Genomic DNA, 20357 nt, shown 5'->3' on the forward strand with positions numbered 1-20357 from the left:
AAAAACTTCAGCAAACCAAAAGACACAATATTATGGTCAAACTGGTAAAGAATTCAAAATAGCTATTATGATGAAAGCTTAGAATGGCAATTCAATGAATTTGAGTAATAGTAATGAGCAGAAGCAGTGCTTTACCAAAGAGATTGAAATTCTAAAGAAAAACGGCCCTGGCTGGTGTAGCTCAGTGGATTGAGCGCAGGTCTGTGAACCAAAGCATCGCCGGTTTGATTCCCAGTCAGGGCACATGCCTGGGTTGCAGGCCATATCCCCAGTATGGGGTGTGCTAGAGGCAACCACACATTGATGTTTTACTCCCTCTCTTTCTCCCTCCCTTCCTCATCTCTCTAAAATAAATAAATCTTTAAAAAATGCTAAAGAAAAACAACTGGAGTTGATGAACTCAATGAATGACAATAATACATTAGCAAGTATTGCAAAAGACCAGATGGAAGAGAAAATATATTAACTGGAGGATAGGAATTTAGAAATTAATTTAGGTGAAAAAGAACAAACAACAAAAATTCTTATCCCTGACTGGTGTGGCTCAGTGGATTGAACACTGGCTTGCAAACCAAAGGGTTGCCAGTTTGATTCCCAGTCAGGGCACATGCCTGGGTTATGGGCCAGGGCCCCAGTAGGGTGCACAAGAAGCAACCACACACTGATGCTTCTTTCCCTTCTTTTCTCCCTCCCTTCTTTCTAAAAATAAAATCTTTTTTAAAAGTTTTTTTTAAAGTGAAGAAACACTATAAGAGTCATCAGACTCTATTAAAAAAGCCAACATAAGATTAATTGGTATGACAGGAGGAGAGAATGCGGCAGAACACTTGAAGAAATAATAGCTGAGAATTTCCCAAAGCTGTGGAAGAAACAAGGTATACAAATGCAAGAAGCTAACAGAACAATTTATTATCTCAATGCAGAAGACTTTCTCCAAAACACATAATGAAATTGTGAAAAGTCAAAGATAAAGAATTTTAAATGCAACAGAGAGCCCAGAAATAAACCCAAGTCTCCATAGTCAATTAATATTCAACAAAGGGGGCAGCAACATAAAATGTAATAAAAATAGCCTCTTCAGCAAATAGTGTTGGGAGAGCTGGACAGCTACGTGCAAAAAAATGAAACTTGACCACCAATTTACACCTTACACAAAAATAAATTCAAGGTGGATAAAAGACAAATGTAAGTCATGACACCATTAAAGTCCTAGAGGAGAACATCAGGAAAATATCAGATATTCCACACAGCAATATTTTCACTGATATGTCTGTCCTCTAGAGCAAGGGACATAAAAGAAAGAATAAACAAATGGGATCTCATCAAAACAAAAAGCTGCATGGCTAAAGAAAACTATTAAAAAGAGAACCAACCATATGGGAAAACATATTTGCCCAATGATTTGCCAATGATACCTCAGACAAGGGTTTAATCTCCAAAATACGTAAAGAACTCACACAACTCCATTCTAAGACAAGCAACCCAATTAAAGAATGGGCAAGAAAGGACTTGAACAGACACTTCTCCAAGGAGGACATATAGGGGATCCATGAAAACACATGACACATGAGAAAACAGAGACACATGAAAAGATGCTCAGTATCACTAGCTATCAGAGTGATGCAAATTAAAGCCATAATGAGGTACCACTTCACACCATTGGGAATGGCCATCATATACAAAGCAACAATCAACAAGTGTTGGAAAGGTTGTGGACAAAAGGGAACCCTAATGCACTTTTGGTGGGATTGCAGACTGGTGTAATCACAATGGAATCCCACAGTATGGGATTTCCTCAGAAAACTTAAAATGGATCTGCCTTTTGACCCAGCAATTCCACTGCTAGGATTATATCTTAAGAACCCTGAAACACCAATCCAAAAGAACCTATGCACCCCAATGTCCATAGCAGCACAATTTACAATAGCCAAGTGCTGGAAGCAACTAAGATGCCCACAGGTAAATGAATGGATCAAAAAACTATGGTACATTTACACAATGGAATTCTATGCAGCAGAAAGAAAGAAGGAGCTCCTACCCTTTGCAACAGCATGAATGGAACTGGAAAGCATTATGCTAAGTGAAATATGCCAGGCAGTGAGAGACAAATACCATATGATCTCACCTTTAACAGGAACCTAATCAACAAAACAAACAAGCAAGCAAAATATAACCCAAGACACTGCAATTGAGAACAGGCTGACAGTGACCAGAGGGGAGAGGGGAGAGAATATCAGGGGGAAAGGGGAAGGGTTTGCAGGAACAAGTATAAAGGACACATGGACAATAACAAGGGGTGGAAATGGGAGGGAGGTGGGGAGGGCTGGGGGGATGGGCTGGGATGGCGGTAAAAGGCAGAAAGCTGTACTTGAACAACAATTGAAAAATTTTTTTAATGCAGCACAGAAAAAAAGACAGTAACATACAAAGGAACTCCCATTAGGCTGTCCACAGACTTCTAAGCAGAAACTCTACAGAGCAGGAGAGAGTAGAATGACATATTCAAAGTATTGAAAGATAAAAATTGCTATCCAACTCTCAAGCAAAGTTATCCTTCAGATATGCAGGAGAAATAAAGGTTTTCCCAAACAAAAAGTGAGGGAGTTCACCACCTGTCTCATAAGAAATGTTGAAGGAAGGTCTTCAAACTGAAATGAAAAGACAAATGTGCACAAGACTATTACTAAAGTGATAATCAGATTGAGAACTGTAACTCCTTTAGAATAGCAGCATAAACAATTATAGCATAAAAGTAGAGAGCATTAAAAATAACTATGGCTACTACAACTTACCAAATTCACAGAATAAAAAGATAATTTGCAAATAAGTAGAAGCACATACAGTATTCATAGATAGGAAGAATTAACATTAAAATGTCCATGCTACCCAAAGCAATCTACAGATTTAATGCAATTCCTATCAAGATTCCAATATTGTGTTTCACAGAACTAGAAGAAATATTTCTAAAGTTTATGTGGAATGATAAAAGGCCTCACACAGCAACAGCAATCCTGAGAAAGAAGGACAAAGTTGGAGGAACCACACTACCTACTATCTACCTATAAGGCTATAGTAATCAAAACAGCATGATTTGGTATAAAAACAGACTTCCGATCAAGATGGTGATCTAGGCAAACATGGCTTGCCTCTTTGCTCAACCACATCAAAATTACAACCAAAATATAGAACAATCATCACTCAGAACCATCAGAAATTAAGCTGAATGGAAGTCTGACAACTAAAGAAACCACATCCAAACTGGTAGGGGAAGTGCAGATGAAGAACAGGATGGTCCCACACCCACATGTGGTGGATAAAAATGCAAGAAGGATATCTTGGGAACAAAGAGTCCCAGCCCCACACCAGGTACCCATTCCAGGGTTCCAGTGCCAGGAAAACAAGCCCCTACAACTTCTGGCTGCAAAAATCAGCGTGGACTGAGTTGGTGGAAGAAAATTCTGGAGCCATAACCAGTTCCTCTTAAAGAACCCACACATGGACCCACCTATTCAGACTCATTCCATCTGAGCTCCAGCACCAGGGTAGCAACTTGAAAGGCAACAGTGCTAACTGAAGTTTGGCTTCAAGGCGAGCAGAGATGACTGTCCCTCTTCTAACCCCTCACCCCAACAGAGTTAGTAAGCTAGTACTGTATCTGAGACTCCATCAACCTGGCTAACACTGTTTGATCTTCCTTGGAGATCCCAAGAGACTCAAATTGGCCCACCCAAGCTACTTTTCCATATGAATGGCTGGACTTGGCTCATGCTTCACAACTTCCTAAATCCTATCAAACAAGCAACAGGTAGCTCCAGTGAGCCCCAGGCCCAGCACTAGCAGCAGCCAGTTTAGATTCACAGCTTGGCTTCACCTGGGAACCCCCAAGCCCAGCCCAAATAGCAGCCATCTCAGATTGATTTATAGCAGGGGTGTCAAACTCATTTTCACCAGAGGCCACATCAGCCTCTTGGTTGCCTTCAAAGGGCTTAATGTAATTTTAGGACTGTATAAATGCAACTACTCCTTAACTAGGGGAAAGGAGCTTGGTGCTGCTGCTGGGTAGAAACAAAGTGCCAAGCCAGACACTACAAGGTGGAGGGCCGGATTTGGCCCTCGAGCCTTGTTTGTCATCTGTGCTTTATAGCTTAGGCAGGGTGGCCCTGGCCAAAACACAGGTCGGGGCTGACCTTGACCTGTACCACCTGGAAAACCCCAGGGCCAGCACACCCAGTAAACAGCTACAGACCACGTCAGAGCATCACCACCCTGCCCGTGCACAGCTGATCCTCCACAGAGGGTGGAGGTTGGTGATCAGTGGTCACAGCAAGTCTTGGCAGCTGACTGGCTTGTATAAATCTCTCTCATTGACCTGCCAATAGCAACCAAAGCTCAACTATAAGAGGGGGGTGTACTCAAACCACACAAAAGGTGTACCTCAAGTACCCAGCTTGGGTGATAGGGGAAGCTGTGCCACTGGACCCTACAGGACACCTACTATATTAGGTCATGCAACAAGATAGAGTCAAAGCAGGTCTGCCTAATACATAGAAAGAAACACAGGAAGGCCACCACAATCAGAAGACAAAGAAACATGGCCCAAATGAAAGAACAAATCAAAACTCCAGATAAAGATCTAAAGTGAAACGGAGAAATCTATCAGATGCATTCAAAACACTGGTCATAAAGATACTCAAGGGATTTAGTAAAGAAAACAAAAGCATAAAAAAGATTCAGTCAGAAATGAAGCATACACCAATTGAAATAAAGAACAATTTATAGGGAAACAACAGTTGAATGGATGAAGTTGAGAATCAAATCAATGATTTGGAACATAAGGAACCAAAAAAGCAACTAATAAGAAGAACAAGTAAAAAGAATCCAAACAAATAAGGATAATGTAAGCGGCTTCTGGACAACTTCAAGTATTCCAACATTTGCATCACAGGGATGCCAGAAGAGAAAGAGCAAAAAATTTGAAATTTGAAAAAACTAATGAAAGAACACTTCCCTAATTTGGTGAAGGCAATTAACATGCATGTCCAGGAAGCACAGAGCCCCAAACAAGATGAATGCAAAGAGACCAATTCCAAGATACATCATGAGTAAAATGCCAAAGGTTAAAGATAGAGAGGATATTAAAAGCAGCAAGAGAAAAGTAGTTACCTACAGGGGAGTTCCCATAAGACTGTCAGTTGATTTTTGTAAAGAAACTGCCTGCTAGAAGGGATTGGCAAGGAATATTCAAACTCATGAAAAGCAGGGACATCCAGCCAAGATTGCTCTACTCAGCAAAGAAAGCATTTAGAATTGAAGGGTAGATAAAGATCTTCCCAGCCCTGGGTGGTGTGGCTCATGGATTGACCACTGGCCTGTGAACCAAAGGGTCACTGGTTTGATCCCAGTCAGGGCACATGCCTGGGTTGCAGGCTATATCCCCAGTATGGGGTGTGCTAGAAGCAACCACACATTGATGTTTCACTCCCTCTCTTTCTCCTTCCCTTCCCCTCTCTCTGAAAATAAAATCTTAAAAAACAATTTCCTCCTTTAAAAAAAATGATCTTCCCAGACAAGAAAAAATTGAAGTTCATCATCACTAAACCATTATATAAAATGTTAAAGGGACTTCTTTAAGAAAATATGGAGGGATTTCTGGCCAAGATGGAGCCGTAGGTAGATAGACTTTCCCTCCTCGCACAACCAAAAGGACAGAACAAATTTAAAAACAAAAAAATAAACAGCACTTCCAGAAAATTGAAATGTATGTAAGTCCAACAACCAAGAAATTAAAGAAGAAATATTCATACAGGCCGGCAGGAGGGGCGGAGAAGAGCAGCCGGAGTGGAGAGGACTTGCTGCAAGGCAGTAGCCAGAGGTGCCACATTTGCATGCAGATAAACCGGCAAGAACTAGGGGTCAAGACAGCCCATGGCTCCAGTGTGGGGAAATAAAGGCTGAAAACCCCTGACTGAAAAAACCTGTAGGGACTGAGGCACTGGGAGAGTTTGTTGGAGAGACCCACAGGGTCCTAGAACATACACAAACCCACCCATCTGGGAATTAGCACTAGAATGGCCCAATTTACTTGTGGGTAGTGGAGGAAGTGACTGAAAGCCAGTCAATAGCTGAGCAAGAGGCATTGCTCCCTCTCAGACCCCTCCCCCACATACAGCACCACAACTCAGTGACAGAGTTGCCCCACCCTGGAGAATACCTAGGCTCCACCTCTTACTACATAACAGGAGTGCCGAGAAAAAAAATGGCCCAAATGAAAGAACAGATCAAAGCTCCAGAAAAAAAACAACTAAATGATGGATAGCCAAGCTATCAGATGCAGAGTTCAAAACACTGGTAATCAGGATGCTCAAAGAAATGGTTGAGTATGGTCACAAAAGAAGAGGAAAAAGTGAAGGCTATGAAAAGTGAAATAAAGGAAAATGTACAGGGAATCAAAAGTGAAGGGAAGGAAGCCGGGACTCAAATCAAGGGTTTGGAGCAGAAGGAAGAAATAAATATTCAACCAAAACAGAATGAAGAAATAAGAATTAAAAAAAAGAGAGGCAGGCCTAGGAACCTCCAGGACAACTTTAAATAGTCCAACATTTGAATCATAGGGATGCCAGAAGAAGAGGAAGAGCAAGAAATTTAATACTTTTCTGGAAAACATGGCAAAGGAGGATTTCCCTAATTTGGCAAAGGAAATACTTCCAGGAAGCTCAGAGTCCCAAGATGCTTGGACTCAAGGAAGCATACACCAAGACACATCATAATTTCATTACTCAAGGTTAAAGATAAGGAGAGAATCTTCAAAGCAGCAAGAGAAAAGGAGACAGTTACCAACAAAGGAGTTCCCATAAAACTGTCAGCTGATTTCTCAAAAGAGAACTTGCAGGAAAGAAGGGGCTGAAAAGTACCCGAAGTCATGAAAGGCAAGGACCTACATCCAAGACTGTTCTGTCCAGCAAAGCTATCATTTAGAATGGAAGGGCAGATAAAGTGTTTCCCAGACAAGGTCAGGTTAAAGGGGTTCATCATCACCAAGCCCTTATTATATGAAATGTTAAAGGGACCTATCCAAGAAAAAAGATAAAAAATATGAACAGTAAAATGACAACAAATGAACCTAGAACAAAAACAAAAATGAACTAAGCAAATAACTAGAACAGGAATGGAATCACAGAGAAATTGAGATCAGATGGAGTGTTATCAGTGGGGAGGAGGAGGGGGGTTAATGGGGGAAAAAGAACAGGGAGTAAGCAGCATAATTGGTAGGTACAAAATAGACGGGGGGGGCGGGGCGGTTAGGAATAGTATAGGAAATGGAGAAGCCAAAGAACTTATACGCATGAACTGTGGACATGAACTAAGTGAGGAAAGGGTGGTTCCACGGTATAGGGAAATAAAGGAGGGAAAATGGGACTACTGTAATAGCATAATTAATAAATAAAAAATATGCAACTTGAAACCCCCAACAATCTGATTTTTTAAGGGGGGCAGAACTTAAGACATTTCCCCAAAAAGAATATTGAAGTTTTATGTTTTATAACTATAAATATCTATGAATATTGGTTGTACAGGTATTTTTTATGATCAGGGATATACAATTTAAAGATATATATACATATAATTTAAGTAGAAGGTCCTTAGTAGCCTCCTGTGACTTACCTGGTTACCTTTTTTCTCTGTATACTTCAACTTTTATGTACCAGTACTACTTAGCTAGTCACAATTCTATGTAAACTGCAGATTCTTGCCTTCTTGCTTGTGTTTATTTTATCTTGTTGACCTCGTTCCCCCTTGTGGCTAATTCCTGTTCTCTAGTGTTCAGGCATCATTGCTTCCTTCAGGAAGCTTTTCCTGATTTATCAGTACCATCTTTGCTGTGCCCCACCTCCATCTGTGCACCCGTAACAGTGTGAACATGCTATTGCCATTGTTTTCGCATTGTATTGAAATGTATATGAGGAGGGAGCACCCCCCAAAAAAACAATTATCTTCTGGAGGGCAGGCCTCTTGTAGTACAGGCTCCCCTACTAGGTAAGTGTTCTAGGAACCCATCTGTATCACTCTACCAGCTGGTATTGTTGTGAGAGGAAGCATTTGGCTTCTGTAATTTTTTTTTTTGAAGACTCAACAGCATTTCCCCATGTCATAATGGATGATTTATGAGCTCACCTGCTTATACAATATTGAGCATTTGGCAGCTTTTGACCTAAAGTGGCATGAGTCCTGTGCTCTACCATCCTTATTCACCTGATCTCACCCCAAACAACTTCTTATTGTTTCCCTGCACGAAAAAGTCCTCATAGAAATGTTTCGCTGAGGTGGATGAAGTGAAACAAAAAAATAGCAGAACCAGTAAAAGGCATCAAAAATTGACGAATTCAAAAACTGATTTGAGCAGTAGAAAAAAAGTCTTGATAAGTGTATTACATCAAATGAAGAGTAATTTGAAGGTGACTTAAGTTTAAACATGTAAGAATACACAAAGAAGAGGATGAATGACAACGTAATTCTCTGCTGTAATCTCTCAAATAAGCCAGTTGCAGTGTATTTCCTTGTTTTCAATTTTCACTTGAGTGTATCAAAAGCTAGTGTGGATATTTCTGTTTGACTTCTGAGGAGTGAGGTGGGTTTTATCAACATTAAACCACTCTTCTAATTGGGATGTGGAGCCACTACAGTGCAAGTGAGGGCTATACAATTTAATGACCTGAAATTCAAACATAAAGGTAATAAAAGTTTTAATATTTAAAAAGGTGGTTGAAACACAAGAAATATTTTCCATTGCACAGAACAGTGATTCCCTGGGTCTATGGACTCACTATTACGAATTCGATGAAGACACAAACCTGCTCATCAGAAAATTGTACATGTCAGCAAAAGTATATATCCAATTTCAGGAGATTCCCAAATGTCCCCAAATCTAAGGACCCTAAAGTAAGAACTCTACTGAAAAATAACTCAAAAAGCCTCAGTACCCAGACAGCCACTACGATTCATGCTGGTTATCTAGATAAAATCCTAGGAATCTATTTCAATCTCAGAGGAGTCATAAAAAAGAATCTCTTTTAATATGTGGTTAATGTTCCTTAGTACTCTTACCTTATATATCAGGAGATAATTCAATTTTCTTTGCCTTAATTTCCATGTAAGCATGAGAAAGGCAAGTAAATTATGTACTAAATACCATATATTCTTATTATTTCTCACAATATGTTAATTTCCTATTTAGAAATGAATTTTTTGAAGAGATTATAACAAACAAAGCCTTTATTAACAGGCTGTTAAGGAAAATGTCAGTGTCTCCTTAAAAAAAGCTGCTTTATTGACTTAAGTGGCAAATTTATAAAAAGTTAACAAGTCTTAATATATTCAAAATTGGTTTACATTATTAACATAATGACAATTGTTATGTGTACAGTTAAGATTGCACTCATACTGTACACCAATAAAAGTAAATATCTAAAGGGTTCTTCATAAAGTTTAAAACCCATAATGCTTTGAACTGAATAGCATGATTAGACACGTACTATATAAAAACAATAAATGCATGTTTTACAATGCCTTCCCTTTCTCACTTGATTCTAAAATCTCATTTACTTCATCAACGATTTGTTTATACTTTAAAATATTCTTTTATAATCTTCACAATTAATTGACTTGAAATGAAAGCATGGGTCTTCCAAAAACTTTAACAGTGGATTAAAAATCAATACGAGTGTATTCAATATGGACTGATGTTTGAAATGTCAAAAAGCAAAATAAAACAATCTTCTTAAATATGTATAAATATTTAAATACAGAAAAACTCCATCAAAAGTCAAAACAAAGTATATTTAATGGTTATAGTAGAAACTAGAAAGGCAATTCATGCCACGGGAAGATTTAAAAATGAGACTTTTCAAGCAAACATTGCCTATGGGACAGCCTCACATTTTGATAATTTAAACCTAATTTCACTTAGACATATAAAGAACTATTTCAAAAAATCACACCCACAAGTAAAAAATTGGTAATTTGTTTACAAAGCACAATATTTCAGTACAGCAAATTCATCTCAAAGAAACAGAGTATGTGTGGCTTCTTTGCTTTTAAAAATCCCCCAATTTCCATTTAGATGGTTTAACATTTAGTTGTGATGGATAACACAAGAAGAATGTGTAATGTATAAAGCATGGGCCCCTTAACACCTATTAATTCCAACATAAGAAGATGAGACCTGGAAAGTAAATTGTCAACATTTGATTGATGAGGTACACGTTATCTGAATAAAATTTATGACCTGGTACCAGTCAGTAATCCCAACTCAAATTATTGCTTTGTAATGAACTCTGTATGGTTTGCATGTCCTTCAATAACTGAAGATTTTTCCTGCTTTTTTCTCCAGGTCTGAGTTTGGTAAAGTCCTTCTTGTTTGTGGTCCCTGTGATTCCAGAAGAACGGCTGCTGCTATTTCCTTCTTCATCAAAAGTCTTTCTGGTGGTTCTTAATTCCCTCTTCTGCTTCTCTGTCTTCTGTTTCTCCAGCTATATCAAATAACCAAGTCAGAGAAGAAGGCAAATTTAATGAAAACACTCTCTGTGACAATCAGTACTTTAAACTCTTATACTAATTAAAACGCAAATAATATGTTCTGGGTTTACTTTTTTTTTTTAAGACTTCAAAACTCTACTGTACTAGTCATTTACTACTTAGTGCCTAACTACACAGGAGCAGCCAAACAAGAAAACGAGAGTGAACACATTAATCCTGGTGCAGTACCAGAAGTGGAGGCACTGTTGCCACAGTGGGTGCTGCAGAACAGGGAGAGTGAGCAGTAAGAGGGTCTGGGGGAAGATCTCACGGAGGAGGAAAAGACCTGACATGGGAAATGAAGGAGAGGAGAAAGGCACTCTGGTTTGAGCAGGTGAGGAAGCACACTCCAGATGGATAAAGAGAAGTAGTGGTAATGTATTATAGTAATACTACCAAATGGATTTTTATTTGATTTCACTATTATCAGATAATTAAATTTAAAATAAGGGAGCTTTATTTTTACTTTAGCGGCTGACTAAATTGAAACTGCTGCTGGCATGTTTGTGTTCCATTAGAGAGCACAGAATCAGTCTAAGACAGGAAACAAATTAGATCATTACTCCTACAAGAATCATACTTATTTTTTTGAAAACAAACTTCTAAAAAGCACTTAAAATCTTCGGTTTTGGAGTTTAAAAGACCCAAGTTGGCATCCTACCTGTGCCTTTTAACAGTGTGCTTAGTATGTCCTCGGGCAAGTTACTTAATTTCATTTAGGATATGTCTACCTCCTAGGAAACTTAGCTCCAGTTTTCTCATCTACAAAATGACATAATACATGTACTTCACAAGCCTTCTATGATAAATAAATGGGACAACATATTCAAAGCACTCTGCATTGTGCCCATTACATAGCAACTAGTAATAAATGTCGGCCAAACCTGTTCTGCTGTCAGTCTTCATTGCAGTCAGTGGTTACTTGCCACCCTCTCCTGCCACACGAGATCCAGATGCCAAGTAGCCTTGACACTTCCACTTTCAAAACATACATCTCATATCTGTCTGCTTCACTGATGACCTCTGATGGAGGTATGGTTAATGGTCTCACTGGTCTGTCGGCCTCTATGCACCATCCCCCTGACCCTCCTCACAGTCATCGTAATCTCTTCCATACATGAATCATGACATTTCTCTCCAGATGAAAACTCTGGAGTGTGACCTCGTACTGCACTTAGTCGATAACTAAATAGATGATTGTTTTATTAATTGAACGTAATTAGTAACAACTGACTTATTCCTTTAGAAATGAGAATTTCTAGGTGCTTTTAAAAAAAAAACCTGGGTTAACTTAGAACCATTTATATTCACCACAGAAATTAAAAGTTTGTTCATGTAAAGATCAGAATATGAAACATGTTCACTATTTAAAAGATGTATTTTAGATTATAAAAATCTATTCTAAGAGACCACAAGACAGTTTCTTTTTCCCCAGCCAACTTAACACCAATTCTTAATAATAAATCAAATTAACAAATGTCTACAGTAAAAAAAAAAAAAACTTGCTTTGGCTCCCTATCTATGATATGCTCACAATGTCGTCAATTACTACATTTGAAGACAGGGTTGTTTGTTTTCTTTCTTAATTGTTAGAAATGAGTAAAGGAAACCTGAGTTACCTGAGCTTGATATTTTCGAACTTTAGTTATTTGATTGGCTTTTGCCTCCATCCTTCCCACTAAGGTCTCCAGTTCACACTCTAAATTGTCTTTCAGTTCAGCTGTTGGTGATTCTTGGATAAGTTTTGCAAGCTGCTGGTGATCACTACATGAAAACAAAAGCAGGGCTTGGTTAAGTTTCCTATGTTTTCATCATTAGGTCCACACATGTCACTCACCATGTCACTCTCTGCATTAAAAAAGTCTCCATTTTTTTAATGGAGTAACACATTTATAAATTATCAGTGATAATAAGAGTTGCATTTGCTAAAGTCCTAATAAGTTGCTCAGTGTTGGTGCAAGGATTGTGCTCCACAAATATTTGTTGAACAAATAAAAGATATGACTAATGAAGTCATCAAAGTTAAAACAAGATTTTAACAATTAAATATAACTAAAAAATAAGAAATCTAAAACTCACAAGCTCATTTGACCAAATTCATCTTGTAAAGTCTGTAAGACCTCTGACAACTCTTCATTAATGCTGCTAGACGAGGGAGGTGTTGCTGACAACTTCTTACTTTTACCACTTCGTGAAGATGCTTGCTTTGCCAGAGGAACACTGTTGATGACTCGGTCGTTGCACAAGACTTTACTGTGCTGCTTCATTAGATGCAAGACATGCTGAACATTGGCTACCACGGCATGACTGGGGCTGGTGGACTGAAGAAAAATGAAGTAATTTGAAGTCATCTTTTTTGCTCCCTAACCTTGGTAAAAAAAGAGCCCCTACCTCCCCTCCAAAAGCCTAAGATATGTCTCCTAGTTTAGTTAAATCAATAACCAAATCTTATGGATTTAACATTTGAAATATCTCCTGTCCTTTTATTCTCTACCCTACTGTCAATTCACTTGGTTTATGCACCCACCTCTATTAGCCATAGAAAGAATATCCTAACTGGCCTCTCTTTTCCCAGCCTCTCTAGTCTCTAACTCCACAGTACTACCTGCTACCCTAAAATATCCTGATCATGTTGTTGTCCTATTTGAATTCCTCTGATGTTAAGCCCACTGGTGACAAACTCAACATAAAAAATAAGGTTCTACATCAACTGAGCTGCAATTTATACTTCTTAGCCTCATGTTCCCCCTCCTAATTTCTCTCCATTATTTGAATAAACTATATTTGTACATGCCATTTTCTTTTGTGTGACATTTTTATACCATTCTTTAAAACCCAGTTCAAGTATATAATTTTAAAGATTTCCTTAAAACCTCCAAGTAATTAATTTGTCCAACTCAGATCACTTCTGGCCTTTAGTGCTATTACAGGATACATAGCCCTATACTATACTTATGTCTGTTTCACCTATTAAACAGTGTATGTACTTCCAGGTGATATGGAATGTTATTGCATTCATTTCTCTATCCTCAAATAGTAGAAAGCACTAAGGTCATGTGTCATATAATCAACACAAAAAACCTGGTAGCTTTCTCAAAATTTTTGTTTTGAGGATTAGAAAGTCATTTTAACATGCTATTTCAACTCACAAATCGATGGATGAGCTAACTTGGCTCCAAAAGAATCATCCAGGTAACACATTTAAAACACAGATTATTAGGCTGCACTCCAAACTCAATCGGTGTGGGGTAATGGACTGGAAATACTTATTTTTAAGACTTACAAGTTGACTCTGAGGTTTGGAAACCATTGTGCTAAGCTAAATATATGTTCCTTTCTAATCCTAGTTTCTATTGTTAGGTAGTAAGTTGCTTTTGGCAATTTACACAAAAAGGTATACATCACATGCAAGTGAAGCTTATCCCAGGAATGCAAAGCTAATTCAAAATTCGACAATCAATCAATGTAATCCAGTACCTCAACAGGATAAAAAAATGTATAATCACATCATTTGATGAAGCATTTGAAAAAATCCAATACCCATTCTGGGCATTAACATTAAGGAAAGTATGAACAGAAGGAAATTTCCTCAAGTTGATAAAGAGCACTGATAAAGAAACTATACCTAATATCATACTTACTGGTGAAAGACTAAATACTTTCACCTTAACATCAGAAAAAAGGCAAGAATGTCGACTCTCATCACTTTTACACAACGTAATACTGGAAATCCTCACCAGTGCAGTAAGGCAGGAAAAGGAAATAAAAGGCATAGAAATTAAAAAGGAAGAATTTAAACTGTCCCTATTTTGAGAGGACATGATTCTCTACATAGTGAATCTTAAGTAAGCCAAAAAATAATTCCCAGGACTAATAATTCAGCAAGGTAACAGAATGTAAGACCAACATACAAAAAACAAATATACTAGCAATGACCACACAGAAACAGAAATTAAAACCAAATACAATTTACAATCAACCCCCCCAAATTGAGTATAAAGCTAGTAAAACACATGGAACTATTATGTCAACAACCGTACACTAATGAAAAAAACAAAGATGTGAATAAATGATAGACATACTGTACACATGGGCTGGAAGATTCAACGATGTCGAATCTCGGCCCTAGTTTCTAAGGATCATGTCTGCAAGTCAGGATTCCCGATCCAGAGACAATGGCCCCGAGGGAATGGGGCCTGAAGGCATCATTGAGAGTAACTGGAATGAGATTGTTGACAGCTTTGATGACATGAACCTCTCCGAGTCCCTCCTCCATGGCATCTATGCCTGTGGTTTTGAGAAGCCCTCTGCCATCTAGCAGTGAGCCGTTCTTCCTTGTATCAAGGGTTATGATGTGATCGCTCAAGTCCAATCTGGAACAGGAAAAACAGCCACTTTCGCCATATCAATTTTTCAACAAATTGAACTGGACCTAAAGGCCACCCAGGCCTTGGTCCTGGCACCCACTAGAGAATTGGCACAGCAGATACAGAAGGTAGTCATGGCTTTAGGAGATTACATGGGTGCCTCCTGTCATGCCTGCACTGGGGGTACCAACGTGCGTGCTGAGGTACAGAAACTGCAGATGGAAGCTCCTCATATCATTGTGGGCACCCCAGGCCGTGTGTTTGATATGCTTAACCGCAGATACCTGTCTCCCAAATACATCAAGATGTTTGTACTGGATGAAGCTGATGAAATGTTAAGTAGTGGATTCAAGGACCAGATTTATGACATATTCCAAAAGCTGAATAGCAACACCCAGGTGGTTTTGCTGTCAGCTACAATGCCTTCCAATGTACTCGAGGTGACCAAGAAGTTCATGAGGGACCCTATTCAGATTCTTGTCAAGAAGGAAGAGCTGACTCTGGAGGGTATTCGCCAATTCTACATCAATGTGGAACGAGAGGAGTGGAAGCTGGACACGCTGTGTGACTTGTATGAAACCCTCACCATTACCCAGGAAGTCATCTCCATCAACACTCGAAGGAAGGTTGGCTCACCGAGAAGATGTACGCCCGAGACTCCACCGTCTCTGCCATGTGTGGAGATATGGACCAAAAGGAACGAGATGTAATCATGAGGGAGTTCCGCTCTGGCTCTAGCAGAGTATTGATTGCCACTGACTTGCTGGCCAGAGGCATTGATGTGCAGCAGGTTTCTTTAGTCATCAACTACGACCTTCACACCAACAGGGAAAATTATATCCACAGAATCGGTCGGGGTGGACATTTTGGCCATAAGGGTGTGGCTATTAACATGGTGACAGAAGAAGACAAGAGGACTCTGTCAGACATCAAAACTTTCTACAACACCTCCATTGAGGAGATGCCCCTCAATGTTGCTGACCTCATCTGAGAGGGGCTGGCCCACCACCTCATCCCAGCCAGGGTTCAGCCCTTGTGGGGCTGAGGAGGAGCCGGAGGGGGGCAGGAAGGGAGCCAAGGGATGGACATGCCATTTTTTTTTCCTTTGAATAAATGTCACTTTTTAAGGCTAAATAAATAAATAAATAAATAAAAAATAAAGGCCGAATCTCCCCAAACCGATCTACAGATGTAATACAATTCCTATTACAATCCAGTAAGATTACTTTTTAAGATAGAGAGAAGTTTATTTTAAAATTCATATGGGGTGACAAAGGAACTAGAAAAGCTAAAACAATTTTGAAAAAAAAATAAGATAGGAGGAATCACTTTCTCTGATGTTAAGACTTACTATACAAAGCTACAGCAATCCAGGTAGTGTGTACTGGCAAAGAGGTAAACACATATATCAAACAGAATAAAAAATGATTCTTGACCTAACAGCTTCATACTACATATAAAAGTCATTTCAAGTGGTTCACAGATTTAAATATAAAATACAAAACTATAAAACACAGATGGAAACCTAAGTGAAAATCTATACAACACAGACCTAGGCAAAGAGTTTTTAGACATGACACTAAATGCCACCAAACGCACAATCCATAAAAGCAAAAATACAATTAGTTACATTTTGTCTACTACTAGGAGAATATATATTTGCAAACCATGTATCTTAAACATGCCTTGTACCTACAAAAAAAAAAATATATATATATATAAAGAACCCTGAAAACCTAACAGTAAAAAAGAAAATCCACTTAAAAAGGGCAAAATATGTAAATAGACACATTGCTAGATATATGAGTAGCACAGAAGCACATGAAAAATGTTCAAACATCATCAGTCATTAGGGTAATGCAAATCAAAATCACAATGAGGTCTCACAAAATACTAATCAGAGTAGCTGAAATAAAATGTGGTAATACCAATATTAAATGGTGAGAAAAACTGCATCTTTCACACACTGCTACTAGGAATGTAAAACGATACAGCTACTTAAAAATAGTTGAACAGTTTCTTTAAAAACTAAATATACACTTACCATACAATCCAACAGTTAAAAGCCTGAATATTTATCCCAGAGAAATAAAAATATATGCCCTCACAAAACCCTGTACGTGAATGTTCATACTGGCTTTATTTGGAAACACCAAAAACTGGAAACAACCCAAATGTCCTTCAGTGGGTGAATGGGCAAACAAACTGTGGTGTGTCCATACTATGGAATACTACTTGGCAATAGAACTATGAATACATAATAATTTGATGGATCTGAAGGAAGTTATGCTGAGTGAAAAAGTCAATTTCAAAACATCCTGTAATTGTATGCTTCCATTATATAACATTTGGAAATGACAAAATTGTAGATATGATATGGTGGTAGTTACACAAATATACATGATAAAACTGCAATGACTTGTGTTTGCATATTTGCATGTGTGTGTGCGTGCACACGTACACACACACACACACACACACACACACACAGGAGTCCATGTAAAACTACAGAAACCTGAAAGGTCTGTGCATTGTACTGATGATGTTAATCTCCTGGCCTTGATATTGTACTTCAGTTAGGTACTATGTTACTATTGGGGTAAGCTGAATGAATGCTAAACATGACCATTTTATATTATTTTTTCAATGTCCTATGAATTTATAATCATTTCAAAATAAAAAGTTAATCCATGTTTTATCAAGATAATTTAAATTCAACTACAATCAAATGGTTTAGAAATGGTAACTAATGTCATCAATACAAACTTGATTACCAGGATACAAATTCATGTCTCATTCACAACTTTAAACATTGACATAATACATGTGAAAATATGTTGAATATGGAAAATCACACTACAGCGCTCATAACTTGTGATATGTATTCATCATACTGTTTATATACACACACTCAAGTAGTACACAGTTTTTGAAAATCTTTTTCCTGTTATTTTTCTGATTGTTATTTATTAATGTAATTTTATGTCTGTTGAATCTAGTAGTTAAACATTGGGACTTGTGTTTTTAATTTCAGTCATCTAGTAATTAATTTTTGTTGCATTTTACAAAAGTATTGTTCTATGATAACGTATTATTAAAAACAAAAATTGGTCCTGCACTATAGTTTGAGAAACACTCAGCTAGGTGGCAGCACATTCTGTTGTTTGAATAATATTTCCCCAAAAATATAAATTAACTTCAAAATGGGAGCTCAGATTGAAAAGCTCTGTCTTTGAACCTGTCTTGTTCAACCTTTGTATTAATGACATCAATGAGAATTACCAAAGATAGGCAATTAAATTTGAAAATAATATAAATATAATGGAAAACCGAACTTGATTCTAATCTAATGTGAGATTGGGTGAATCTATGCCTACAGAGCTTCATTTCATTAGTAAGTCCATATAAAAAAATCAATTCCACAAGTACAGAACCCAGAGAGGCTGATGCAAAGATTCAGTAACAGATCTGTAATTTCAGTTGACTACAGAAGCAATGAGTGAAAGGGATGGTGTGGCTTCTTCCCCCATAACATACATGACACGAGGCTGAGTTAACAGACTGTCCAGAATATGGACAGACTATTATTCTGTGCTAGCCACACCACATTTAGAGGGCTATATTCAAGTTTAGAAGAAAAAGAATGATGAGACAATAAGAAAACTCATAAAGCACATTTTAGGATTAAGAGCTGAGGAAAATGTCGTCTTTACTTATAACCTATTATAGAGTAAAAAGGTGAGAATAAAGATAAAACTATCTTTAAAATTTTTTAAATTTTACAATAGTCATGAGTTCATTTATGTTTCATGTGAATCCCTAAGAGTAGAAAAAGACCTGTGAATAGAATTTATACAGTGACAGACTTGAACTCAAGAACTTTCAAATAAAGCTGTCTAGAAATATGATGGGATGTCTGAGGTATAATGATGTCTCATGAGTAGGTGGATTTGAATAGAATATGCAATCATTATTCCAGATGTTTACATAATGAAAAGAGTGGACAGGGAAGTATGTAGTGAGTCTCTAATCAAACTGAACATTAGACTGGGACTAGGGAACAGTCATAAGTATTTTCTAGACCTCACATCCAGGATATTGAGATTTAGTAGGATTGTAATCTGCGTTTTCAAATGCATACTCAGTGATCCTGATGCAACTGGTCATCTGTTGAGAAACTATTTCCAACCTAAAGCAAAGGTTCTATGGTGAACAAAAGAAGCCTGATAGGAGGAAACGATCAAGAAAATAACATAGGTCAAAAGATAGTCTGCAGTCCAACAGGGGAGTGAGCAGAGGGTAAGGGAAGCGCAGAGCCAACAGCAATACTTTGTTTCAGATGCTCTGTGCCTCACACATCTGTAAAGGGCAAGTGGAAAACCCAGGAAATAGTCTATTCCCCGAGCTTTCAGTGAGGATTTGATTGGGGGATGGGGGGGGCGGGGGGCATTAAAATTAAATAAATATGGCAAATAAAATTAAAATTTACTCCCAAGGCCTCTTAAACTCACAATCTAGTTGGATATTCAAGGCATCTATATGTGAAACCAGCAATACAAGCAGTTAATAAAAAAGTGGTATAAACTAACATAACACTTAGCACTTACTAGAAATTTCAGTACTTGCTGATATTTGACAAAATTATCATCTCTACATTTAAGCACTAAAAGAACATAAGATTCAAGTTCATGTACAAGTGCTTCTTGGAAAATAAGTCTTATGAGTAATATGAAAGTGAGGATAAACAGAATGTGATTTTTACGTATTTAAATATATCTATATCTAAATATAAATCAATAGGATTGATACTAAACATTCAATGCTATGAAGATACTGTTTCTTATTCCCTTGACCCTCCTCTGCAACCACATCTTCTCCAAACCAGTCTCTATTTTGTTAGTAAATTCCATTCCACAAATACTTTATCTGCTTTCAAGTGTCCCCGTTGTCTCCACCCCCCATTTCCCCAATCCCATAAAACGTTTTTCCATCTCATTCTCCCATCACTATGATCCACAATGATCCACAATGATAAAGGAACAGAAAATGTTTCCACCATTTACAGGTATATACACAAATGAGTACATTTAATGCAAAGATCTAAATTATACAAAAAAAAAATTTTTTTTAATTTTCAAAAATCCAAAGTTCAATCAACTCACCTTTCCAGCTACAAATGGCATGTCACCCAAGCATAATCTATAATGTGGTTGTGCAGCAAAATAATTCCTAGAACCTTTCTGAGTAGAGAGGAAAAAAAACAATTTTACTCACATGACAATAAAAGCTAACTATACATGACTAACCTGAATCTTCAGCTTATGCTGGTCTACTACTTGCCTCATCAATATTGGCATTAGGTCTCAAGATCCTAATATTTGTCAACAAGCATCCTAGCCTAGGAAAGAAAAAACGGTA

At 37.8% G+C, this 20357-nt stretch overlaps 1 protein-coding gene and 1 pseudogene across 1 annotated transcript in view; one reads left to right on the top strand and one right to left on the bottom strand.

The window, feature by feature from the left end:
• Nucleotides 1-8724: 8724 nt before the first annotated feature.
• Nucleotides 8725-20357, bottom strand: part of CEP57 (centrosomal protein 57) — a 51883-nt gene continuing 40250 nt past the window's right edge. Inside the window, exons 8-11 of the mRNA XM_045818239.1 lie at nucleotides 20102-20179; nucleotides 12652-12893; nucleotides 12192-12336; nucleotides 8725-10526 (exon numbers count right to left, since the gene is read on the bottom strand). Coding sequence (XP_045674195.1) covers nucleotides 10293-10526; nucleotides 12192-12336; nucleotides 12652-12893; nucleotides 20102-20179 — 699 coding nt within the window. The 3' untranslated portion in view covers nucleotides 8725-10292. The remainder of the gene's footprint in view (nucleotides 10527-12191; nucleotides 12337-12651; nucleotides 12894-20101; nucleotides 20180-20357) is intronic.
• LOC123805573 lies at nucleotides 14564-16009 on the top strand (annotated as a pseudogene).

The sequence above is a fragment of the Phyllostomus hastatus genome, unplaced genomic scaffold, assembly GCF_019186645.2.
Source record: "Phyllostomus hastatus isolate PE091 unplaced genomic scaffold, TTU_PhHast_1.1 phas_scaffold_317, whole genome shotgun sequence".
Taxonomy (NCBI): Eukaryota; Metazoa; Chordata; class Mammalia; order Chiroptera; family Phyllostomidae; genus Phyllostomus; species Phyllostomus hastatus.